Source organism: Drosophila navojoa, chromosome 2, assembly GCF_054131105.1.
Source record: "Drosophila navojoa isolate 15081-1374.11 chromosome 2, UAZ_NAV_1.0, whole genome shotgun sequence".
Taxonomy (NCBI): Eukaryota; Metazoa; Arthropoda; class Insecta; order Diptera; family Drosophilidae; genus Drosophila; species Drosophila navojoa.
Genome location: NC_142890.1, coordinates 8,814,875 through 8,842,594, shown reverse-complemented (window position 1 = coordinate 8,842,594; position 27,720 = coordinate 8,814,875). Strand labels below are relative to the sequence as shown.

Sequence of the window (27,720 nt, the reverse complement as noted above, 5' to 3'; positions counted from 1 at the left end):
TCGTACATATTATATATGAGAATCGTATGTAGCTATTTCATATATCTTATGTCCTATGGTATATACATATAGTATGTCACATTTATGTAGATATATATAATCCTGGAAGTATGCTGAAAGTAGTACAACACACAACATTAACAATGCCATATATAATTCATATACTTAAGATGCTTTGTGCAACGTTTTGGTTTCGGATTTCTTCGGATTTCTGTAATTCTGCAACATGTTGATATCGTTTGGTTAATTAAAGGTACAACTCTCATTTCATATACATATATGGCGAATATTCTCGTAGATTTGGCCTCGAATATATGTAATTTGTAAACATATAGACACTCAGTTTAACTAGTATGAGAAACTATTCTCCCTTGTCTTTGGACTAACTACTCTATATATATTTATGTCGATCTTTAACTATTTACTATTTTGCTTAAAATATATCAATAAGTTAAAATATTTATTTTTTTAACAGAAGCTGAATTTATATTAATTTTTTTTTGGTTTTACCAAAGAGTTGTTAATCATATTTTATCTACGAAGTTTTAGATACAAGTCGCTTACTAGGCTAATGTCCTATTCCTAGGTTCCCGTTTAGACGCTCGCATCGCTGTACTCAATTCGAACTGTGCGCCGCGGTCGCTGCCCCGCTGTCGCAGTGGGATTCGTGTCGCTGGCTGTTAGGCTGCGCAGCGCCAGCAGCTCCCGCGGCTACAATTGCGTCCGCTTTGAGGTGCCATTGATGGTTGAGGTGGGCGCATCGCCTGGGGTCTCAACGTAGGAGTAGGAGGGCGTTTCCATGACTAGGGGATGGCAAATCTCGTAGACGGGCACCTTCAGGCTCGTCTTACGCAACCCGCCCAAGCTGCTCTGTGAGCTTGAGCTGGGCCCAAACGAGCGTCATCTGGACTCGTTGCCCAGCTCGGAGTGTGACGGATGCAGCTCGCTCTCGTCGCCAAAGCTGTGCGCCGCTGCGCTGGGTGTAATACTGGGTGTACGTCCTTGGATGCGTATGGCGGACATGTCAGAGCCACGACGGGAGCTCTTCAGAGAGACGCTCTGCCGGGAGCAGAAGCAGCGGCATATGATGCGCTTGAATGCGAATCGAAAGTCTTTGGAGAATAGTGCATAAATCATGGGATTCACTGCCGAGTTGCAATAGCCCAGCCAGAAGAGCACCGAAAACAGTAGTGGATCAACGCAGTCCTGGCAGAACGGCCTGATGATGTAAATTGTGAAGAACGGACACCAGCAGAAGATGAACATGCCCACAATGATTGCCAACGTTTTGGCCGCCTTCGTCTCCATGCGAAAACGCTTCACTTGCGCCTTGATATTGCGCCTGCCCATTTTTTTGTTCGTGGATCTCGGATGGCCAGCCACGACACCTGCTTCGCTGGTGTTGCTCTGCCGCCGCGACAGCTCTGGCAGCGTCTTCCCGACCTGCAAGTAACAGGAGCTGCCGCCATGATGCTGCTGTCGATAAAGTTGCGACTCTGTCGACTCACGTCCGTGGGCGCCGTTATAGTGTACGGAGAAGAGGGCGTTGCCGGAGGTGCGCCGCTCATGCGTTGGCTCCGGCTGTGCCATCTCATTTATATTTTCGCTAGACGGATACGATACAGATATCTTGATTTTATCGTGCTGATGATGTAGGCGACGCGTGGCATATTTGCTAAGACGCTCCGGCGATGGGGTGCCCAGAGTAGTTGTGGTGCTTTGAGTGCTGCCGTTGCTGTGCAGCGAGTCCTGCTGGTTGGAGCCGCGGCCGCGATGTATGCGCAACGTTAGACGCTGCTCCTCGAAGCGAGAGCCAATGCCTTTGGAGCCTGTTGAATGGGAAAAAGTGAATTAACATTAGTTTGGCGTTGCACACATTTCCCCATACTGATTCCTGCCTTATTGAATATCGCTCAAGCGTCCCGCCCCGCAGCTCGCATTGCGCTTAAATGCCCTCTGTGTTGCCATTGTCATTGCCTACAGTGCCTGGCATGGCATGTTTTTCCCGCCCATGCGACATGTCTTGGCGCTCTGCCAGGCTGCACTTTAGCAAATTAAACGCGTAATTATGCAAATGTCTTGGCATAAGCACAACAAGCACTCAATGCAGGCCCTTGTCTCGCCGCTATCCTTGGCAACAATATTGTCCTATTGCTCGCCTTAGTCTTGTTTAAGCTGCTTTCAAAGCGAACTTTATTTCATTAGCACACATACATTTGCATAATTTCACACACACACACACCCGCACACACACCCGCACAGTAACACGCGCAACCACTCACGCACTTTAGTATTCCTGTTCCCTCGGTCTGCTGCTCGTTTTGCATTTATTACTCATACGCACGTTTAGCAGCTGTATAAATTTTCATTACCCGCCGCGTGAATGTAATGAATAATCAGCGCAATAATGCCATGTCATTCGGATTGTTGCCGCCGTTTATATACTGTTCAATAATTTATGACTCTATGCAGCTCTGACCTATGTCAACCAACGATTCATTTACTTTGGGCATTTTTACTATCCAAACATGTTAGTGGAGACGAAGGTCACAAGCACTGCAATATTTGTTAAATATGTTAGTCTGCCAGTGCGATTAAAGTAGGTGCATGATCAAGATAAAAAAGTCTGCACTGAAGAGTCAGGGTCAGGTTTGAAAGTGAACTCTATTTCGTTAAAGATTAATCATCAGGGAATGCTTATCATTTCTCTTAAATGAATTCGAATTAATTTCTCTTTAGTCAGCTTAAAGAATGGTGTGTGTCTATGTGTATAATTGGGTCAGTGTGTGTCTTGTTATTACCTTGGTGTGTGTTTTCTGTTTACCTGTAGAACGTCAGCACTGCTGTGTCTAGCAATTATTCTTAACATAAATTACCTTTAATTTGGTCGGCGATCGATTTTTGCTCTTTGTTTGCTTTCATTTTATTGATATTATTTTCACTTAACCAAATTATTGGCCGATATACACATATTAAGTACTATATTACTCTGATAACTGAACTGATGTATTCGACTAACAGAAAAGTGAAACGAATGGGGGCCTGCTTAATACAATATACATATGTATATATGTAGTTACTCGGAGTACTTAGCTCAAAGCGTGTGTTGTATATAACATTAATTTAGCTTAAAGTAGAGATATATGTAGGTACAAGTATATGTTTGTATGTATGTCTTATGTCTAGTTAAATACGCGAAAATTATTGCCATATAGTTACAACGTTGTTCAATGCGAATACTGTATGTGTCAGTGGGGCTGACGGCGTTTACAAAAGTACAAAAGCGAGGTGCATTGCCTTATGTCAAGTACTTGTAGTTGTTGTTGCTGTTGTTTTGGCTGGTACTCCTGCCGTATGGGGCTTGCTTAGAGCACACGACCCTTGCAGAAGCCGCCGCGCCGTATACGTCTGCTGCCCGTGGTATCCACATCGCCATCTCTGCTGCTGGCTTCCTGCGGCAGTGAGGCAGTGCGCTGCAGGGGACTCGGCTCATAGTTGCCCATTAGTCAGCTGAAATCAACCCCATCGCCGTCGTCGGAACAGCCCGAAATGGTCTTGTGGAAAGTGGCGGGCGCCATAAGAGCCCGCGCGGCAATCATCTGGAAATTCTCGGAGGCCCTAAAGCCGCTGCGAGTGCACACGCAACGGCAGACGATGCGCTTGAAGGCAATGCGAAACTCGTGGGAGAAGAGGGCATAGATGACCGGATTAATGGCCGAATTGCAGTAGCCCAGCCAAAACAATACCGAAAATACTGTCGGCTGGATGCAGTCCTCGCAGAACGCGCGTATCAGATACATCGTGAAGAACGGCAGCCAACAGACTATGAACCCGCCTACAATAATGGCCAATGTCTTGGCCGCCTTGGTCTCCATGCGAAAGCGCTTCACTTGGAACTTTGCACTGCGTTTGCCGGAACGCTTCTTCCCGGATGTCAAGCCAGTCGAATTGCCACTCTCCAGATCAGCTGCTGCTCCGCTGGCCGTGTCCAGATTGAAGGTGGTTTCGCCAATGTCGAAGAGGCTGCTCTTGAAGGAGGCGCGTCGCCCGTTGGTGAGGCTGCTGACACCACTTTTGGTGCTGCTGATGACGGCATAGTGGGGCGAGGGTGGCGGCTGCTGCGAGGCACCCATGCGCGGTGACTCCAACATATTTTCCGAGGAGGGAAACGAAACCTTGATGGACACCTTCTCGTGCCGCTGGCGATTCACACGCATCGAAGTCGCCCTCTTTGGCGTGCCCGTCTGGGAGGCGGGCTGTTGATCCTCATTCGCCGTGCTGAGGGCAGCGCCTGTTGGCCCATTGCTGTTTACACTCAGCGTCGAGGACATGGAGTGCACCGAAAGTGGCGTGCGCTGCGGTGTGCCGCAGGGGCGCCCACGATGGATGCGCAGTATTAGCTGGGAGTCATCAACGCGATTGTTGCCCCCCGATTCGCGTGGACTGCCTGCAATAAGTCAGTGTGGGAATTTGGCAGGAAGTCGAAATGGGACTCAGTACAAAAATCACATCAAATGCAATCACATTAGATTGTTTTGGTTGTATGTAGTGGGTGTCATCGTGAGCACATGAAAACATTCAGCTTGTATTATACATGAGCTTGTGTATGCGTGATTGTTGTTTGTCTTGGATCGGTATTGATTTCTGATTGTTTCGAGTTTTCTTTGGTTAGAGACACACAAAATTTTAGTAATTAGGGCTAGCACACATGAGCAGAAAACGGGAATCTAACTACGTACGTTCACATATAGATGTTTATTGAAAAACTTGGCAGTTTATCTTTAATTATAAGAATGTACTACGTCAATATTTTATATATTGTATAAGATGGTATAATATAATTTAAAAATGTATAAGGAATAGGCAGATATTCGATTTTAATTAAATTTTAATGCCTTTTTGTGGGGCATGCTTAAAAATGTTAATTTATTTATTTTTAAGATATTATTAAGAGTATGGTTTATAAAAAATTTGGGATTTATAATAGAACATGCCCGAATGTACAAAAGTTGGGTTTCAAAACGCCTAATTACAATTGAGTATTGAAAAATATGATCAAATAATTGATTTAATCAAAAATAAGTAATTAAGTAATTCGGGAAGTTTGTTTATTAATTAGCTGGGGTTTTTATGCTTATTGATTTTCCGGTCCGTGTTGACATAATTAACAATGGCTGTCGGCTTTTGGCCCCGTTCGTATTAGCTAATAACGTTGGGATTTCGTAGACAGTCGATGTCAGTCTGTATTGACAAATTGACAGAAATTAATCAATGAAAGATGTGTGTATACTAAAAATATTTTATTTATGTAAACATATATTTTTAAAAATTCAAATTTTACATTTTAAAAGCATAGTTTCAAGAGTCGGACTTAATTAAAAATATTTTTTATAAAATATTCTATGTATACAAAAAAAATATTGAATTGGATTTGTATGGTATTCATATTGGCAAATGCAAATGATATAAATGACAGAAAGTAGACAGACCTGAAAAATTCCATTTGCATAAAAACAAACCTTTTGACATACATATGTAAAAATGTAAATATGGAGCAGAAGTCTTTGATATTAAAAGCCCGAATGAAAAAGAGAAACAGCCATTGAAAAGCTTTTAATAAATTTGATAAAGTTTGAAAAGGGAAAATGCGAACACGGTATATTTTCCCATTAATGTGAATATGAAAACTATTTTATATTTGTTTCCCGATGCGGAAGCCTTCTGAACGGCCGCAGGCATTGGGTGGGATAAACATATCTAAGCTGCTCGGCTAAAGCGAGGGCTTCTCCACAAACAAGCAAATCAAATGAAACTGTTCTCCGCCCAAATCATTGGCAAATAGAAATGCCACCCATATGCAAATTTGTCGCTGGCATAACAATACATAATGGAAACTTTATGAACAAAATAAAACATAATCGAACAAAACACATAAAATATTTAAATCCGCATACGGAAAAACCATTTACAGCCAATTTCAATGCAACGGATTTTGTGGCTTGTAAAATAATTATATAATCAATTATTTGTCATTTGCTTTCATTTGTAATATTAATGGGCACTTTTTGTTTTGCTTGCCTTAATTGACCTTTTAGTAGGTATTTGTAAGGCTAAAAACTGAGGCAAGTGAAAGTCAAGGTGAAATCTAAAATCTTGAAAGGGCTGGCGTGAAAGTTCCAGCGCCTGCTGTTGACACGGGGCCCTGGCCCTGGCTAGGCCCATTGAAATTGAAATTTTGAAAGCCCTCAGTTTCTGTGCAACTGGCGTAAGAACAATAACAGGCTCAAGTGCCATGCCTGGCACTCTTCTCCTGCTGCTGCTACTGCTGTTGCTGTTGGTAGTGCTACTGCGTATATTTTAATAGACGTCGCCATGAACCTCAGCTAGTTTATGAACTTGAAACTTGATTACCTTCAAAAACCACTAAAGGGCGAGTGGGCCATATAGGAATTCTACCCTAACAGCAACAATAATAATAAAAACAACAACAAAAACAAAAACAAAAAACTATGCACACGCCCCCGCATTGTGTCACGAAATGTTTTCCGACTTTTGCGTTTCGTGTTGTGTGCTAAAACTAGGACCGGCGCGCAAAGTGAAAGAAATGAAGACACGCACGGCAAGTGGTCCGTAGAAAGAAAAAGAAAAAAAAAAAAAAATAACAACTATAACAAGCTCAGCGCCGCTGTGTCTACATGTGTGCTCCAAGGCTGTCGCATGATATTCAGCAAGCGGATGTTTCTGAAAATCAGGGCTTTGTCTTCAAAACAGTGTCAACTAAGGACACGCCAGCTGCAAAACAAAGCAACACAACGGCCCAACTGAGCCCAAAAAGCGGGGCATACAGCAAACAGCACGATGGCATCATAGGCCAACAAAACAGCATTTAGGTCATAATTACGAGACATTCAAGACCCACTCCTTTAATGCTGATAATATTATGTGACACACGCGAAGTGGAGTATTGACAGGAGAAGAGGCGTTGGGAATTTAACGCACAAGTTTTTCATATTCGTTTTAAGTGTGTAAAAAAATCGATAGAAAACTGTATAGATAAATGTATATGTATATATAGAATTATATATGTAAATGTAATAAATTAAAAGTCTTTTGCTTGTTTTTCATCCAACATCTACTCTGAGCACATTTAAGCCCAACCAAATTAAAGCAAGTTGTATCGTAATAGAAAAAACAAAAATTATAGATTACAAGAGTCCGGGCATTAAACTGTCATTAGGCTTATGGCGAATTGTAGGCACTTTTGACTGGTCTTTTATTTTGGGACTCGCACAAAAGTAGCTGCTCTCGGCCCACAATTAGCAGGAGCATTGAACGCACGAAAGCGGCTTATTGATTTTTATTATATAACCAACCAGTAAGCGAGTCAGCGAGTCAGCGAGTCAGTTAGTCAGTTAGTCAGTTTGCCAGTAGGGCAGTCAGTCAGCCGGTTGGCTTGGCCTTTTTGGCTTGCTCGGATTATAGACAATGCGTGCGCTTGGCTTGACAACGTTATTGCAGGTGGCAGCCAAGTCGATGAGATCCAAAAGCCCAACTAGAACTGTGCTCAATGAGCTGATCAGCTGGAAGAAAGTGCGCTGCAGTATTGACAAAATATTGCGCATCTAATGGGCCACATATGGGAACAGACACACACATTCATACATACATATGTATGTATGTGACATGTGTACATACAGACGACAAGGGTGTACGAGTTGCCCGAGTATTTAATGGCAATTTAAAAAGACACTAACTTCAAATGAAAGTGCCCGTATAGGACGAAATAAAAATAAATAATTTAACACAGCAGCAGGGATACGTGGGTCACCCACACTCATCTCAAGCGTGCGGAATTTCGTATTTTTCCTTGCTTTTCCCCAAAGTTGGAACTTTTTTCGTTTCATTACATTGACGCTGCTTTTTGCCTAAGCTGCTGAATCGTTTGATGTGCTCGCTCTTGTACTTGGATGAAAAACAATGCCAATTATTACAAGGATCGCAAACGAGATGTATGCTGGAAAACAAAGTGAAGATGTATGCTTCGTATGATAAAACTGTGTATTCTAGCATTCCGAAGACTTTAACGTGCTAAGTGTGCATGGATTCTCGTAGATTATGGGCAGGAAATATTAAAGCCTGAACGCCATAGGGAGGGCTATCCCATTCGAGGATGTACTGTGTGGTTTTCGTTGACAGTTGTTGGGCTGGGATATTTCCATTATCGCATATACATATTTATAATAGTAGTCTAAACTAAATGTGTATTTAAGCTACAAATATGCACAGTAAAATTAGGTAATTTTTATTTAATTAATTAGGATTTTAGTGACAAGGATTTAGTATACAAATTGAGTTTTTGATTACCTTTTTGTTTTTTTAATGTAGACTTAATTGAATATTTAAAAACTTTGTTCTGCAATTTACATTTGGATTATGTCTTAGGGTTCTATTTGTAAATACTTATTTATTTTTTTATATATTTGTTTTATTCAGAATGTTTCATGTTTATTTATAATGTACCGAGTGCAAGACACAAGAACGAGTTTCCGACATAAATGTGTGTGTGTGTATGTGTGGTTATTTATAAATGTCAAATATGATTTTTACAATTGTTTATAAAACATATCTGACAGCACTAGCTGTTGGACTGAAAAAAACAATTGCTGTATTAGACACGGGACACAGACGCACAAACAGAGAGATGAGTTTCTAGATTGCTGACATAAGCGTTAGATATTCAATATTTCGTTGAACCATCCACATCTGTTTCGAAATATTGTGTTTAATCTATGAGCTTGTATTGGTGGATATGTTTTACCAGGTTGTTATAGACAATGGCTCTGATGTGTCATGTTCATAATGTGTGTATACAAATATATATATGTATATATGTGTCTCATTTTATATCGACTTTCATTTGATATTATTGTTGTGGTGTTTTTTATTTTGTATTTATTTTTTATGAAATTAAAAAGAAACGGGGCAAAGACGTCACTCAACAATCTACACGAATAGAGTTTAAAAAAAATTGATAAACAGTCAATATGAATATTGAGGATAATTTATGTATTTATATGTACGAACTACAACCGCTACGAGGATTATAAAACTTACTATTTAAGAGTATCAAATCGTATTGAATGAGAAATATTAGAAAATATTAAAGGGACAAAACTTTAAGCTACGCACAAGTTGCCATTAATTTTGTGAATGAGAGTTCAAAAAAGATGTGTCCAAAAGTTGAATGTTTCTTTTAGCTACCAATCTTGATGTTAACACTACGAGAACAGATACGAATTGTTACTCACCCTTTGTGGTCTTGAAGCCTTGATTTATGGCACGCGTGGTGCGCACGGCCGCTCGATATATGCGCCAATAGAAGAAGAGCATTACAAACATGGGTATGTAGAAGGAGCCCAGTGCCGAGTAGAGTACATAGCCTCTATCATTGGTGAGCTCGCATTTCCAGGGGCAACTTGTTGCCGGCTGTGGCACATTCAACGCGGGCGCATTAAAAATATTGGAATCCATTTCGGTGCTGGGCGAAATTGTGCTTGTTGTTGTCATGGCTGCAATATGTATTTCAGCCGAGTCATCGATTGGCGAGAAGTTGGGATCGTATGGATTGTAGGCATTGCCATTGCCATTGCCATTGCCATTGCCGTTGCCACTTTTAGTTAACAAGGAGCCAGCAGCATCGTGCTCCTCCTTATGCTTAATTCTATCTACATCTAGTTGCTCATCCTGTGTGCTTGACATTGTGGTGGCATAGTAAAGCGTATAGTTTCCCCGTGTGTAGGTTGGCTGTACCACGGCCTGAAAGAGAAACACACACGTATTAAATATCTATATTTATGTATGTATGCATATGTGACAGTTGACGGGTTTTTATTAAAAGCTTTATCATCTGGCTAACCCCGTCAAAGTGGTGGTATATATGAAATGTGATGGTGTATATTAAATGCTTTGTCATCCAGCCAACCCATTGAAATTCTAGACTCGCACACAAAATTTCAGAGTCACACATTGCTCACAATAAGCCAATAAAAATTCAACTTAAAGCGGTTTATTTTGCAAAAGATATGCAGGAACGTGCGCTGCATGAATATTATGCCAAGGTGTAGCATACATTTAAGCGCCAGGAACTGGATGTACACATGTACTATATGGTTTCACAATAAGCTAAAGTGAAGTCGGCTAACACATACTCTGAATCAATTAGTTTGTTAACCTTAGCATAAATATGATTAATTATGGAATTTATTGTTAAAATTTGTCATTATGATAGATATTCAGATTGAGGAATTTTAGAATTATAGACCTCAGCCAATTAGGTCGCTTCCCATTTACAGAGTATTCTTATGTATTTTCAATATAAAGTCAACACAGTTTAAAGCTTCTTCCGAATGCCAAGGTCAACGCTTGACGAGAATATATTATATGTTCTGTCATTTGCAGAGTAGTCAACGGAATATATGTGTGTATGTATGTACACCTGATTCGAAATTGAATGAAGTCAAGTGAGAGAGTGCGGGATAAGACGCTCTCGCTGGCTGAATTGCTGCCAACAATGCCGCATGGCAGTCGTATAATAATCGCTGCTGCCAGCAGCTGAGCGCGTAAATCAAACCTCAATTATGCTCGTGGAATCGGCTCGAGTCCGAATGCACTCAGTAGATGCGCCCTTATGATATTTGTACGTCTCTGTGAATGCGACCTAAGGCAACAGTTGCTGGCTGACTGTCACGATTCGATGGGCATCTGCCATTAAGATTAGGCAAATAAACAGGACAAGATTTGGCCACCAGCTATGCTAGATTTATGTGCCCTAAATGGGCTGCCCAAGTGACATACATATTTGTAGGTGGCTCCCACTAGCTGTACGACTACAAAGTTGAAACAATATGGCTAGTAAATTTGACCCAACTTGGCCTTAGGCTAGTTGGGCAATAACAACAGAGAGAGACACAGGCACAAGACCATAGAAGCCCACACAGATACACACCCACACACACACACACACACTGTGGACAATAAAGTGTTGCAGGAAGTCGTAATTCGTTGGACCAGTTAGTTGCCATATCGCTGTTGATCTGATTACCCCAGTACAGGGCGCATACACATGAATTATGCCATGCGCTCTGTCGTCGCCTGCTGTCCGCTTTTGGTTGGATTCCCTGTCCGCATGTGTGGCACATCATTATCATTGCCATTACATAAGAGTTTTATGCATGTGTGCCAAAAATGACAACACTAAAACCGTTGCGCTGATGGCAGCAATGTGCCAAAATAGCTAGAAAAAGGAGAATGGCTAAAATACCCTGTAATAGTTGTCAATCGGGTAGTCTGACGAGAAGAAGTCCTTGCCTATGGCATGCTAGCTTACATCAAGTGATTACAGTCAAGTTAAGGGTATTTCTCTTCTGGTAGAATTAGGGTATTTCCTAATCATGTTTGATCAAAGGCACTTTACTTGTTTGACATGCATGTTGACACAAGTGAACTAGCTTTGAAGACTTGCAGCACTCGCCTCATTTTCAGCTGCGGTTAGGCAACGGCTCAGTCGAAAACTTTAACTTGTAATGATGTCAATGACAGAACATTGCGGTCCGAAGGGTCACCTAAGCGTCGGACTGAGGTTTCTTTTGTAGTTGTCGGTGCGAGTTACAAGCGAGTGGATTGCCTGCCAAAAGCAGTTTTCATGGTTTCAGGTCAGTGTGGCCAAGCGCTTTACACTTAAATTTACTGTACTTGTGGGTGGGCTTATGCATGGTCAGTGTGGTAGCTTACCTTTTGATCTTTCCAGCCCACCAGAGGCGGAAAGCAAATTACAAATGAGAGTACCCAAATGCCGGCGATTAACGACTTGGCCTTCTTCGTTGACATAATGCTTGGGTAGGTGACGGGTCGCGTGACTGCCACGTACCGATCCAAGGATATGGCACACAGATTCAGGATCGATGCCGTGCACATCCAGACATCCACGGCCAACCAGATGCGGCACCAAACGTCACCAAATATCCAGACCTAAACAAGTTGGAATTAGAGACTGTCTTATTTGTTTGGCATCATGATTGCACTTACCTTGAACACCTCCCAGGTGGCCGAGAATGGTAGCACCGCCAGGCCCACCAGTAAATCGGCAACGGCCAAGTTAACAATAAAAAAATTGGTAACACTACGTAATTTGTTTGAACAGAAGACGGCGGCAATGACTAGACAATTGCCACCTATGACCAATACGTTGATAAACTCGAGTATGGCCAGAGAGATCAGGTTCGCCGGTTCCGTCCATTTCACAGATTTAATGAGATCCTCACACTCTGTTTCATTCATGGCGGTACTTTTGTGATGGGTGTATACTTGTGTTTACCACCTGCAAGCCAAGTTAATAAGAAACAGAGAGGGCATTACTACAGGTCCATTCAGCGCACAATTAGCTGGCCGCTCTAGGCCACACAGACGGCGCGTGGGCGGCATGGCTAATTAATTTATGAAAATACAGTACATAGATATCAGACCAGAAATTCAAGTTCTCGAGGCATGGCCAACATAACAATAGCCAAAACAAATGCGTTCTATTTTGTGGTGTTTGCTTAGCTTGATAGTGCACGTTTTCGATGGCCAGCAGGCAATTGGCTAAAGCACAAACCTGAAACATTAAAGAATATCGTTGTCGACGATAAAAAAGTCTCTCAACTATTATTTGCTAGTTAATTGCCCGCTAAGTGCCTGTGGAAACGGAAGCTATGACATTTCAAATAGTGCAACAGTGTTGGGCCCAATGGGCTGGCGAAATTTATAATTCAGCTGGCGTTGACGTTGTAATTTAATTGACATCATTTTGGATATGTTTGTTAAATGTCGCTGGCAATTGCTATTCACAATTTATGAATGAATTCAAACTCAAATACGGACTGTCATTTCGATTGCTATCGGCTAATCGAACACGCAATAAAGACAGCACAACACATTCAAAATTCGCGCTCGATTTGGCCACTAATCAATATTTGTGGCAAACAGCTGAAACAGTTGAAATTATTTGCAACTTTAATGTTCTAATGGCTGGACAGCCAAAAGGCAACAAAACATTATCTCATATTGGGGCCTGGGCGACGTAATTGCCTAGCATGAAATATTCAAAGCACGCAACAAATCGATTACACTTTATTCGACAGTGTACAGGCCCCACACTCTGGTATGCGTACCCAGCTCTATTCAAAATAGACTAGTACTTGAGCGCGATGGAGCGCACGTTCTTTTCCACCCAATAAGTTAATTATACTCCAAGATTTACCACAAACCAAAATAGTTGACACTTGCGCCTGATAGTCAAGAACTGCAGGGTAAATTTACCTATGGGGCAATAGTTGCCGGACTCGATTTCTTACTGTCATTTAATATTGAATGCCAGCAAGTTATTTCCCACAGCAATCAATTAAGTCTGAGTCAGTGTCAAGGAGAGAGCTGACGTCGATCGAAATTAACTATTCAGGCTAAGAACTGCCGGTTGGGTTCAAGAGCAGCCGTACACTGAAAATAACAACAGCTGAATAAATTCGTAGAAAGTAAAGCCAACGCGCAAAGGAAATATTAATATAATCATATAAAGCTGGCAAACATCATGTATCGCACTTGTTACTCGAATGCCGTTGTAGAATTCGGCGTTAAGGAATGATGCTTTTGCCGGCTCAAAATGAAAGTAATCAGTGGCACTTTGTCTGAGTGAAAGGCAGCCGAAATTACTCACATGACAAACAGTATACATATGTGTGTGTGTGTGTGTATGTGTGTGGCATAAGCTGGCTGAGGCAGCCTTTGTGGACCAGGCTGCCAAATATTTTATAGGGCGCCGGGCGGGGGGGCGTCGTGGCATGCGCCAAAGAGAGTCTTCTGTTGCGTTGAAAATTAAAAGTACATATACGAGCTTTTCATTTTAGTGCAATATTTGTCGTTTTCTTGTCGAGGGAGGTTCGCCGGGTAAAAATAGCTTTATGGCAGCTAATAATGAAAAATGACTAAATTGAGTTACAAGTTGAAATTGGCCAACATTAAATTCTTGTGCACGATAAATAATTCACATTTAAAATGAGAGGCGTCTATAAATCGGCAAAAAGCTTTTTTAATACGGCTCATACGATGCACACGCACTCTTGGACGCTCGTTGCGCATACGCCCAGTTGGCGGAGGCTTTATAGCCTTTATCGCATTGAGCGTGGGGGTGCAGTGCATGGATACGGAAATGTGCTGGTCTTAATTATATGGCATAAAATGCTGAACGGATTTCGAAATGGTTATTTAAAAGACACTCAATTTTAATAATCTGCCATGTAAATGGAGCACACCATCAACTGGAAAAATGTATACTTAATTGAGCGCATGCAAAAGAAATTTTAAGTGAATAAAATTGTAAAAAACTTATTGAATATATAATATTCAAGCTCAATCGATGATTGTCAACAAAATAAATAATTAACTTGGAGCAAATTATCAGCACTGCCGAGAGCCAACGGAGTAGAAATAGAGCATGAAATTATTTTATGAGAAATTAATTTCCGAAACTTCACTCGCACTCGCGTTCTGCAAAAGTTTAATTTGCATTCTAAGTTATTTTATGTTTAGCAAAATTACTAGTGACTCGCTGTTCGCCTGGGTGAAAGGGCAAATGGGAAGCTTGGCAATGAAACTGCTTCTATATATATTAAAAACAGAGCTTTGCGGAAATACAACATAAACAAAAGTTTCGCGTGTGCTGTTGCGCATTGCTGGGAACTCGCAGCCTTAAGGGAATCCAACTGCAAGTATTTTGTATATGGCAATAAATATTCGTTCGCTATTGAAAAGACCTTAAACTGTTTAGCTTTGTGTTTCCTCAGAAGAGCTCTACTATATGGCTCACTTTCCACATAATCTTAAAGGAGTGTAGGGGAGAATCTATTAAGAAAATCTGTAATATCCATAGTAGTTGTGTGGCCACACGCTCTGAAAGTCTCAAATGTGCCAACTAGAAATTAAATTCACCGCTAATTAGTGCAACTTGCCACGTGTCACAAAACAAGCTGAATTAAGCGCCAAATTTGCACAAATTTTCTGTGAAACTGCACCATCTCACGTACCCACAGAACCCAGAATAGAACGCCACAGAACACACTGAGATAAGGTTTTTTTTTGGCGCTCTGTAATTTGCGGCAGAAGCGATTCCGTGTTAGCAACCATCAAGAACTTTCAATTTAATTCTGATAATTGCTTGCGAATGCCGGCCAACAGGATATACATAAGAGATAAAAATAATAATAACATGGCCTAAAATTCCACGCGCCAAATAACAGCTCGTAATTTGCAAATTTATGTTGACTTCGCGTAGAGCTTTATCATTAACAGAGCGGATTATGCTGGGATTGTGATGATGGTAGGACGGTGCAAAGTCAAGACAGCATTGAGCCGTGGCTGCTTTGTGCTACTTGAGTGGGCTTTACATAAAGCAAAAACTACACTTGATTTAATCTGCAGTCGCACGAGTGATTCATTTAATCCTACTGCTACAGTGGCCAGATTAAAGCTTACACAATGTCAGCCTGAGGCAAAATCTAAGATGATCTTAAAGGCTCAGCTAAATAGTTTGGCTATTAACGGAGTCCTTAAATCCAAGAAAAATACTGTGGCGTTCATCTCCGCTGTTTAATGTGCTTTTTACGAGCTGACGTGTAACGTGTGTCGCTGCGATTCGGTGGCGTATACGTTACAACCACACACACATACACATACAAGTGCACATGCAAACATGCGCGTAGCTCATAAAAGCAACGCCTCGCCACCAATGTCGCAAGTGGCATGTAGATTTATCCTTAGAATTTATTGCCACACATTTCACTAATGCTAACTGCACTCCTAACGGTATAAAGAACATGCTGCTCACTGCTGTGTAAACCTGACAGTTACAATATAATCAATGTCTATGGCACATTTCAGCTTGTCAATGTTGATTGCAACACGCAGAACAGGAGTCGAGACAACTGCTGCAATGTGCAACTGTGTCGCTACAGCTGCCACACGCGCCGCATTCCACTTGCCAGCGCCTTTTCCGATTTGCTGTTGAAATGCGTAAATTGCCTACCACCATAGAAACAGGGTTGCGTCCCAGTGGCACCAAAGTCCTAACTGTGTACTGTGTGCTCTGCAGGATGTGCGTGCCTCTATTAACAACGGAAACATGCAACGGAAATATAAACAGGAAATGTTGCCAGCAATATTTTCAACACGCCAACATGACTAATTGCAGATACACATTTAAAGTTTTATGACGACCGAGTGGTAAAAATAGTTTTAATTACACTACAAAGCTATAATAAGTGTACATGCCACAGAGAGAGTTTAACATATGCCTTGGGTGAAGAAAGTTCTAACGTGTTTTACAATTCTTTAAGGCTATGGATATGGCATGCAGAGCTTGGTAAGGCATAGGCTAACTAAACTCTCTTTTAGATCTTTCAGCTATGTCTCTAGTAGCTATTATTATTAATGACTAAATTGCGGCCCTCGTGTGGCAGATAGATTGAAGTTAATGTTAATTGATTCAATCAACGTTCTTTTTGATTTGCACGCACTTACCTGTAGCAGCAGGCTGTTGAGTACTTGTAACCATGAATTACGTTTAGTTCGTTGCTGTTGCCTTATTATGGCCATGTTGTTGTCGTGGCTGATGTTGGCAAACATTGGCCAACGTTGGAGCCCCGATAGCTGCGTCTGCTTGCCGTCGCCCGTTTGCGTCCACACGTCGTCTCCATTCAGAACATTGAACAGTGTCGCCTCTGTGTCTTGTTGTGTTGTGCAAACTGAGCCGCTGACGCTGGGGCACGGAGCTGCCTGGGCTGTCTATAGTTTCTGTTTACATGCAACAATATGGGGCACGATTCACTTTGAGCTGCACTCTCACTGGCATCGCTGTCTCTCACTGAGCCTGCAGCATACTCATCAGCAAAATGCTGGCTCGATTGTTTACACGACTGCCCAAAAGCTTCGACAACCTTTTTGGCACGGAGTCGAACGTGTTGGTATAAGTTTTCTTGTTGTCCTTCGTTTTTCGCTTTTTTTTTTTTTTTTGTTCAGATTGTGATTTTTTTTGTATTTTTTACATGTATGCTGAAACAGACAAAGAGAGAGAGAGAGATAGGTAAAAAAAAAGGTTAGCGAATGGCTTAGCACATGGAACGGACGTATACGCAATGCGACCAATGCCACCTTTGTACTATCACGTATTAAAATATAGTTGCTACAGATGTTGCACTTAAAATCGATTGCGAAAATGCCTGAAATCTTTTAAATAACTCGCAACAGCAAGTGAAGCAAAACTGCAATCAAAATTTAATTGCTGCGCTTTCAGCAACTTGTTCCCCCACAAATCCCAATGCACAAATCACCTGTTCATTTAATAAGTTCGCAGCAATTCATTACTCTCGATTGCCATTGACAAAGTTTTCTTATTAGTAATCAAGCGAAATCGTAAGCCGCTTACTATGGCTCTGCTATGCACACATTGATTGCAAAGTTTCGCCCAGAAATATTATTTGTGTATTGAGTTCCTCACAATGGAGTTGCCTGTGCTGCCAAAAAAAAAAAAAAGTAGATTTTCTCTGATTAATTTGTTTTTCTCAAGGCCCATTGCGGTTGCATTCCTGGCGTAGTTTTTCGTTTGAATTTCGCCCAATTCTCTCGTCGTTTCATGCGCTGTCATTTTTCAGCTTGTCCGCATTTCTTACGGACCCACAACTGTCAGTTAGTCTTTCCCTTGCTTTCGCCAGCTACGAAAATGAAACGTCAAAGTGCAAAGTATGACAAATTGCATTTCCATTGTTAATTTGTATGCATAGCTTGCTTGCTTCGCCTCCTCGCCCGTTGCCCATGCAAATTAGCTTTAACATTCTTATACATTCCCATATATATGTACGTAGATATACAAATCTTGGCTCTCGGTGGCCAAAAAAACTTTTTCAATTCAAGTTTACCGAGCCTATACTATTGAATATTGGAAAAAAATCGATAAGTTACGTTACGTTGATTATTTTGACTATTCTTTGTTCAATTAATGCTTTAATATTTCAAGCACGCACAGCACACTGACTGCTGTATATCTATCTATTCATATGTAATCTTTATTATATAATTGCTTAGATTCAGCAGCAAAGGTTAAAAGTTATCCAAAGGTCAAATAACGGACGTAATTCGAATACTATGGGATGACATATGTCTGTACTGTGGAATATGACGTAATGATCTGACGTATTATTTACTCGTTCTTCCTTTTAAATCACAATAATGATAACTATTTTTACTTAACAACTTATTTGGCTATCACTGGCACAATCTGAATCTGGAAAGGTTCGTGTGCTTCGACACACCTTTGAATTGGGCCTTTTGTGAATGGGATTTAGGTATGCAGAGCTATTTTCGGACTGAGCTAATTTCCATTTGGACAGCTAATGAATATGGTCAAAACGTGTATCTCGAAAATGCGTCCTAATATTTATTAATTTATTGAAGCGGCTGATGATTTATAGCTGCCAAGCATGAAGACACGCGTACGCGTGGCATATATTTTATTTGTAGTTTATTTTTAATAAATTAACATTGTATTTAATGTAAATATGTTCATATATAGGGATTGAGCTTCTTTAAACTTAAGCCAAGCGGAAATTTAAAGTGAAAACTCAAAAAAAATGTTGTTTATTGTTTACATTAAAACAGATAGCAAATAAAATAAATTAAAATAAATAAAGATATATTTTTTAGTCACTGTTCAGTTACAAATAATTTCATATCCTAATGAAAATATACTTTTAGGCGTATTTAAATTTTCTGAAAAGCATCAAATTAAAGCCACATTAACATATAAATTTGTGTACTCTATGGACTCAACAGCCACGGTGAATGGAGATTTATTTGAAGTGCAATATACATATGTCATTTAATATATACTCGTTAAATAGATCATATATTCTACTTAAGTGTTTGGGATTTTAAATTGTGTGGACCATTAGAAGATTAAATGACAGAAATATTGCCATTAGGGTCCATAACGTCCAGCTTAACTGCCATGGCTGAGTATGATGACTAGCAACAGCAACAGCAACTGCAATTGGCCACATGTTGTTGGTTAGTGTGTGTGTGTGTGTGTGTGTGTGTGTGTGAGTATGTGTCGCTAACAAGGCAAAATCACTCGACTGCATAACAGATTGAGATTTAAACCGAATGCCATTTAAGTGACGGGCCACAACGGTCTTACTCTTGGCCCCCAGACATTCCTCGGATCTACTTGTAGCTGCTTACATTCATTCATTGTGTTCTCACTGGCGTAAATATGTGTAAAATACTTTACAACAACAGCAACGTAGGTTGCATGCCACTTGCATTGGTAGGCGTCCGACTGGGGTGTCGAGGCTCTTTCTTGGGAGCACACACTTTAAACGATGCTGCGGCACTTAAGTATGTGGCGCTGCTGCTGTGCCTGTGTGTGAGTGTTTTATGACATTTATGTACATTGTGGGGCCAAATGCACCCGCACACAGCACACACACACGCCAGCACTTTGTATGCTAAATGTACATATGTAAATGTAAGAAGTGCTGATGCGAACCAAGCGGCTAGTTCACTTCCGTCTAACAAAAGGATTTATGTGCCATGCACAACAAATAGGAAAAATGTGCAGCAATCTTTTTCGCACACACACACGCATATATGCTCAGATAGAAAATGAGAGAAATATACATATGTATGTATGTAAGTGGGAAGCGTTGTCTTTGGCTTTGCATAAAAAATTGGCTGTGAAAACGCTTTGGGCAAATTTGTTTTCAGTTTTGCGCACACATTTCTCACTCCCTGCTCACATGTTCAGCCAGTTTCCCTTTCATGCTGTTCCGCGTCATGTTTTACAGCTGTGCGGTTTTATTTGCGTTTCAGCATTTTTCACATTTCACTTTCCAGCTTTCTTTTTTATCATTTGGCAGGGGAAAATATTTTTGTGGCCACAACTAATTTGCTTGGCCATTTCAAATTCTAAAAAGCGAATTATTTAAAAAGCAGCCCAGCTTACATTTCATATTCATTTTAGTAATCTAATCTCAAATTGCATTTTATCACAGCATATTCTGTTTGATAATGTATTACAAGTTGTATTTTTAAAGCACTTTAATACTCACACACATAAATCCTCATATTTTAGCTCATGGGAAAATCCCCCAGTTTGTCATATTCATTCACACACACACACACACACACACACACAGGCACTTGTTTAGGATCATTGGGGCGTGTCGCCAAAATGATTCATGAATTGGCTAATAAATGCGTCAACATAAACGCTTCAGTTGCTGCCCAAGCAACCATGCCCCATAACTAAAGCTAAACGAGAATAATTAGGAATTTAAACTTTGCTTTTAATTAAGTTAATCGCAATCGCCAGCACGCACGAATTAAAACAAAAAGCAAATGAATTTCAGCTCGATTTAATTAATTTACCAATGAGAGGGAATTTGTTATTCCTATTATCGAATCTTATGGCATTATTTACGAACAACAATTTGGACAAATAGTTTCTGGGATGCGCCATTGAAAATGAAATTGAAATTGAAATCGAGCGGAGCTCAGAGAACACACGAGGAACTGCACAATGCCAAATTGATGAGCTGTTGCCAATTTGAAATGCCAATCAACATGACAGAATAGCACAAATCGAATCCATAAATTGCAATACAATTTTTCTGAGGTCTACTTAATTTGATATACTCTGGCGTCAGCTAGATATACGTGAGTTTCTGCCACAGCTTGTCACATTCACTGAATGTTTCAGTTACAGGAATTTGATTCCCTTATCACAGCATAGATAACATCGTTTAAGCTAAAGATCTCTGTGCACGTGTTCTACTCTATAATTTAATTATGTCATATGAAACTACTTTAAACTCGTAAATAAATGAAAAACATCTCTTTTCGAGACATAAAATTACCTAATATTATACAATTTATTACATTAATGTTAATGATCGCACCGAGAATACAATTTAGATGCCAATAAATGCATATATGCGCTAGGGGCGTGGCTCAGGGGGCCCCCAAAAAGGAATTTGATTCGATTGTTTGTCTGTTGCTTGACAGCTTTTACATTTGATTGAATGCCTGATGACTTTGGCAATGACAAAACTAAATGACAAATTATCAAAGTGATCAGAGTGAATCATTACTGAATGCCTCACAATTCATTTGGGCACGAAATGAAAAAGTTGACGCCATTAATTGACATTTTCTTGTAGGCATTTTATGCAACGTAAGGTAGGCTAAGGTGTATGTGCGTGCGTGTGTGTGTGGATGAGTGTGTGCTGTGCAGTTCATTTAGTACGTTTCGGGTATAATCCCAGCTCGGAGTGTAATTCGTAGAAAGTCACTGGGGGACAGCTAGAATCGCACTGGGCTGTCTGGCAAAGCTCATTTCCGTTTTATATTTAAACACTTGAGGCTAAAATGTTTGCTTTGCCCAATGCCCGGAGCTGTGAGGCACTAGGCACCAGCCACCAGCCACCAACCACCAGCTACCAGGCGCCAAGAGCAGTGCAAAATCATCATAAAAAGGCAAGAAATGAAAAAATAAATAGCCAGCCAAAGCGGGTGGCAAGTTCTAGTCTATGAGTCTCGCAGGAGGTGCCTGAGCGGAGGTGTAGTTGGTAGTGCTTAGCGAGTGGATTTTTAAATTAGTTTGCCGACTCTGCACAGACATGCAGGCGAAAGGACGATGGGACGAGAGCACACCGAACGAACTGTTTGGCGACCTTCTTTGGGGCAAATGGACTTCCAAGTCATTGGATGTGACATTTTGGTGCTTATTTAAATGAATTAAGTGATTTTTCAAGTGCTAAGCTCGCCACGAGCTGCAAACTCATTTCCGCTCAGTTCGCATTCGCTATTTATTTTCTGTAGCAGCTCTTGGCTCTTTAAGGTTCATTTGGTTTTCATTTTTTTGCGGCAACAACGAGCTGTTTATTTACAGGCAATCAAAACTTTAACAGCCGCTCACAATTCGCCGTCGCTGTTTTATGACACTCTATTCAAATAGACGGCAATGAAAATACTTTAACAAAACTCAAAACATAAATAAACCAGCTCCAAGGCAATACTTAAATGGGTGCTCAGGGAAGATTCTCTCTATTCTGTCGTAAATACACCTTGCATTAATGTATAGACATATTTCTGTTTATACTTATATATAGTCTTTCTGCTGAAATTTACTTGCTGCAAGTGGGATAGATAAGTTTTAAGAGTCTCCCCACCCGTTTGGTATGCAAAGAGAAATTCCTGCTCGACCGTTAAGTGAAACTTAGGTAAACTAACTGAAAAGAATGTGTGCTTCAATTAAGATGTAAAACGTTGCATACGAAAGTTCTGCGACGGCTCTGGAAAGTGGTGAAGTGGAAAATGGCTAAGGGGAAAATTCGCCCAGCAGACACGAAATTCAACTTTGAATAACGTTTATACTTTAAGGTGCTTTATCATCCAGTATTATTCTAGGCACCCTCTAAGTAGCTTTTCTGTTTATTTTTAGGCATTGGTTCCCTGAAGCAGGCCGAGGCTCACTGCGTGTGCCTGGTATAGGGTATTAAATGACGTAATTAAGACGTGCGCAGCCACAAACAATGTGTTAAATACAGTGTGCAGATACTTATATGCCCAAAATAACTCGGACTATCTGCGTTTCTGCTGCTTTTCTCCATTTTTTGGCACACTTTGCACACGCGGCGTATGCGCAATGAGGTTTGCCAGTCAACCTTAATAATTGTTTGTTTTCCCTGCCGGCCTGGGACCATTGTTACATACTACTGGGGATACGTGTGCCTTGACAGGTGTGGAGTGACAGCCGTGCAGCAAAGTGTCAAAGTGGCACGAAGAGAAAAAAATAATAATAAGAGAGGAAAACGCGAATCGCTTAACACAAGCACTCACAATTCATGAAAGGGTTGTGCCGCCTCGCACCTCACTCCGCGTTTGTGCCCACATCGAAGACATATACTTTCGGTGCCCAATTGCAGTAGTCGTGCCCAAGCTGTTTTATTGTTATGCTATTGTTATTTAATGCCGAGCTTAATGCCAGCACTCGCACACTGCAGACACCTAAAGCAATTTTATAACCGACCCATAAATAAGTATGTGTTTCAGCTGCTTTCCTTATACGTATGTACGTGTGGGTCTGTCTCGCGCTCTCCGATAAAGACTGCCCTCGTCTGGTTAGCCACCCAGTCACCAACCACTAGTTGTTAGTTTCTATTTTCCGCACAGATACAAAAAGCTCACACACACACACACACACATATATGTCATTTTTTTTGCCATACATTTCTCACTTTGTTTGTTGCACATTTGAATATTTTTCGCTTTTGTTTTGGTATGCAACTGTTCTAAAGAATCTCAGGTTTCAGAACCTTATGCACGTAGGCTGTGTCTGTTGTCGAGCTATTATTATTATTATTTTGCCATAGCTATTTAGTTTAGACAACGAAATGTTGCAAAACTATTTAGCGTGCATTCTCCAAGTGCAACACCTGACAGAATTCATTGAGTTCAAAAGCCACAAATTGATTGCACGCCAAATGAATTCCTTCAACTCCCAATCTTGAGTGGAATACATGAAAATGCTTTTACGCGCATTATTAATTCAGGTCTTTTGTTAACCTTTGTTGAGTCGCATTTGTGATTCTGAACCCTCCTTAACTGTCAATTATGCCTGTGTCACCGAAACACTTGTGACGATCAGCAATAAATGCGACCCCAAACAGATTGGAAGTAACTCAGCTTTAAAGGTGATAAACTGCCCATATACAAATACAGTTTACTTTTCTGTCATCTCAAGTGCTAACAAATCAATTTCCAAATTGCTTGTTACCCAACTCAGTGCCTCAGGCCGTACGAAATATACGCCTGGATCTCAGTCGATTGTATTAGTTTCACTAGCTTGCAACTTGAATCTGCTCAGCACTGGAAGCCGTCTATTCAATTTGAATGAGAGAATTACTATAACAAGATCTGTTTGCATTTAAGCACGTGCCAAACTTGAAAAGTTGCTAAATTACAACATGAGAAATACGCGTGTTTCTTTAATTGCATTTTGTAATATGCCCTTCCGCCTTGCTGTTAATTACGCCGTTCTCGCTGTCGTTGTCTTGAACAAAGCAATACACTAGAAGAGAGAAAAAAAACAGGCGAAATTTCCGTAGCTACAGCGACGGCAATAACAAATTGTAATTAGCTGAAGTGGCGGATTTACGGCCGGTGCCAAGTGCAATAAAAGTCATTCAAAATCGTTACACTTGAGAGTTCAGCCCTGAAACTGATCAGACGCTATGTGTATGACACCCGGCCCAAAAAAACAAAAAAAAAGAGACGCCCATTACCAATATCAATTTGCATAGCTAAACGCCGCTGGCAGCTGAACATGAAAAAAAAAGTGCGTTTCGCTCGGCTCGAAACTTACCTGAATAAATCATTGGGTTTGCGATTGCGATTGCGATCTTGAAGCCGACATCAACGGCTACGAATAATCTGGGCGAGATTGGAGACTCCAAATTGATTGGAAATTCGGTCAAGTTTTTTAGTTGTTGTTGTTGTTGTTGTTGTAGTTGCGGCTACTGTAGATGCACTCTAGAGGCGGTAACCGGCTTGACAGTTTGCTTAATATTTGATTTTGTTTTTTTTTCTTGTTTTTATATCAATTTATTGATGTTGTCTCTGTCGCTCTGCTTGCTGCTGCGCGTATTATTTATGTTAGTTTGAACATATTTTATGATTGGCTTAGCTGCAGAACGAATTATTCACTTGAGCCAGCTGAAACACAATTAATTTGTCGATCGTAAGCACACAATTTATGAATAAATATTTATTAGCTGTCATGGTACGAACTGTTTAGCCAAAGTAATTGTAAACAGCTTAAACTATTAGCGGAGATTATGATAAAATTAGTTGAGGTATAAGTATTAGTATGAAAAGAAACAAAAATATAATTATTCGCGGACATTATGAGCAATGTATTGACAGCTTTGCATATTAGTGTGGAACGAATCTCATTATTAAATATGTATAATATATTAAATATATAATAGCAAACGGCTAAATTTCAATAGTATTTTGGAATTGGCAAAATTAAATGTGTTTTGAATTTCTATTCAACCGTCATTATGCAAATGGCGAAACATTAAAAACAATGAAATCATTCCCCAATGATGCTAATTGCTGCCAACAAAAGAAATTATGTATTTTGTAGCACAGACAATGCACGCGAAACACACAATAAAACTCAATGAAAGACATTTTACTCTTGATTTCAAATCTGTAAATGTATAACAAATGAGCGTGAGTACATAAATGCACCAATTCAAGCACACACACACATACACACGCACGCACACACATTGTCACTCACAAACACCCACTCAGAGTCGATTTACAATTTGTTGATTTGATTAATAATTCCATTTGGAATTGTTGACTGTCCAAAATACATTTCACAGTGTGAAGCACGTAGCCGTTGCAGCTGTTCAGCGTGCGGCATTCACTTTTGGGATTATTCACTGTAATATTGAATTTATTTACTTGAGCATCAATCCACGCTTAAATCCTTGCACTTTTGTTCAATTCGAGGACTCATTGCCAACTGAATGCGTACGACGGAAACGCGGCTGCGATCACGACTTCGTAGCACGACAACGAGCGCTCTTCACTTCGGCACCCACACACAGGCATATTAATACACACACACACCCACACAGAAATCCACAGTGCACGTATTCGACTATACTACCGTTATGACTGCTTTAAAATGGCGTCGAGGCGAACGTTTTCATGCGTTGCACAACCAACGCGGCGGCATTTTCAACACGAACTGATTGCCAATTCGATTCTAGTTGGCGCCACAGCGCCAAATGGAACGTTATGGAAGTGGAACACACAAGCAGAACAGCACAGTGAGTTTTCCAGCAAGACAGAACAGCAACAGACATTGCTGTTGCCGGCGTTTGCGCTACGGACAAAAATCGCATGCGATAAATTTTGGTAATGAGAGAATTACTTTCGGCCAAGTAGTATATCAATAACGGGACTAATTAGGCGCGTTTTTTTTTTTTGTAATTTTTTTTCATTGTATTTTTATCGGATTTGCTGGCGGAATTTGGTCTCAGAAATTCTTTTTGATACGCGGCTACTTGTTAGCCATTTGACGCCGCTTCGCAGCAGCAGAAGGACAACATGAAGGGACGCATAATAAATGGAAGAGCATCAAGAAATTTGCTGATGGCCAGCAAAATGGGGCAATAAGGGAATAAAGGGGCACTCGCTGCTATACACAGCGTATAAAAGTGTGAATTGTACAGAAAATTGTGTTGGGTTTTCCGTTTTGACACTCCCTTTTTGCTTTATTTGCCATTTTACTTGATGATCAAGTTGACATTGTCAATTTAGCAAATTTCTGCTTTGATTTTCATGAGAAAAAAAAAATGAAAACTTATTTATGCTTTGATTACTTTGGTTATCCTTTAGAGTTAGGCAGCTGAGCTGATGCTGCAAGAGGAGATTTTAACTACTTGGTCAATATGGATAATGGGCTACCTAAAACATTTCAAGGTTCGTCTGATTGTTGAGCTGAGCCTTCATGCTTGGGGCCAGCAGAAAATCAAGTTATGGATAAAATGCTGTTAAGAACAGTTTGCTTCCTCCTTGAACAAGTTTCGGGACATGTAATGCCTAAAATATCTCTATTTATTTTATATACTCATAGCATTATACATATTGACTATTTTGACTACAGCTTAAACGTTCCACCATTTTGTTTAGCTAACGGTGCTATGATAAATGCGCAGTACCCGCCCCCAGAATGATTCACATAGATACGACTAGATAACACATACACACGCACACTGACGAACATATACAGACACAGGCACAGTCACCCACTTATGTGGAAACAACAAGGATTCATCGCTAATTAGGATAAACAGCTGTTGCCAAATTAATTACATATGATGGGCACATGAATATACGCATAAGTCGGCCATCGCTTAACAACAAATGCAAACTGTATTTAGGTTATCTACTTTATCTACTATACGCCATCGCAGCGAACTAACAATGCGACCGTACCGCATTAATTTTGGCTCGTTTACATTGTATCCTTGTGCCTTGTGCCAGCAATAAATCTAACAATCAGCTGCCAAGCAGAAAGAAAAACTTTTGTTGAATGGCCAAAGAGGAAACGCTGCAGGCAGCAGCAGCTCTCCCTCGAAATTTGCATAAGCAGCCAGAAAATCCACTTGGACGTTGCACCTGACAGTCGGTAAGTCACCAACGAAGAGTGCTGACTGTCTCTCTGGCTTAGGGCACAACGGTGAATGGCGCAGCAGTGACAGGCGAAGCTCTGCAGCATGCAACCTGGAATATTTTGTGCTCTTTAAAGGCACGGCGGGTTGACATATTAAAGAAGTCAACACCTTGATCTATGTGCATATACTTAAGAAGCTCTTTAGCTCCTCTTTCCGTCAAACGCAAAAGCTTAAAGTACTGAAAACACCAACACATACAACTTTTCTGCACGTCACGTTGTTGGCAGTCGCTTCGTAACGTATTGGCGTATTCCTTTAACTTTATCATTTTCATCATTCATTATTGTTGTCCCCATTCTGGGAACTGAGGCAAATT

At 40.6% G+C, this 27,720-nt stretch overlaps 1 protein-coding gene across 2 annotated transcripts; it reads right to left on the bottom strand.

The window, feature by feature from the left end:
* Positions 1 to 320: 320 nt before the first annotated feature.
* On the bottom strand, positions 321 to 25,928 carry Oamb (Octopamine receptor in mushroom bodies). 2 transcript variants are annotated; one of them, XM_030382259.2, is made up of 7 exons: positions 25,347 to 25,928; positions 24,509 to 24,858; positions 16,609 to 17,139; positions 12,085 to 12,376; positions 11,791 to 12,027; positions 9,309 to 9,816; positions 321 to 1,829 (listed from the first exon to the last, which is right to left on the bottom strand). In XM_030382259.2, exons 4-7 carry the CDS (start codon positions 12,334 to 12,336, stop codon positions 901 to 903), a joined length of 1,926 nt encoding a protein of 641 aa, XP_030238119.1. In that variant the 5' UTR covers positions 12,337 to 12,376; positions 16,609 to 17,139; positions 24,509 to 24,858; positions 25,347 to 25,928; the 3' UTR covers positions 321 to 900. The 2 variants fall into 2 exon arrangements, with proteins under 2 accessions (XP_030238119.1, XP_030238118.1); XM_030382258.2 differs by lacking the exon at positions 321 to 1,829 and adding an exon at positions 2,878 to 4,447 and having other exon boundaries at positions 25,347 to 25,927.
* Positions 25,929 to 27,720: the final 1,792 nt, after the last annotated feature.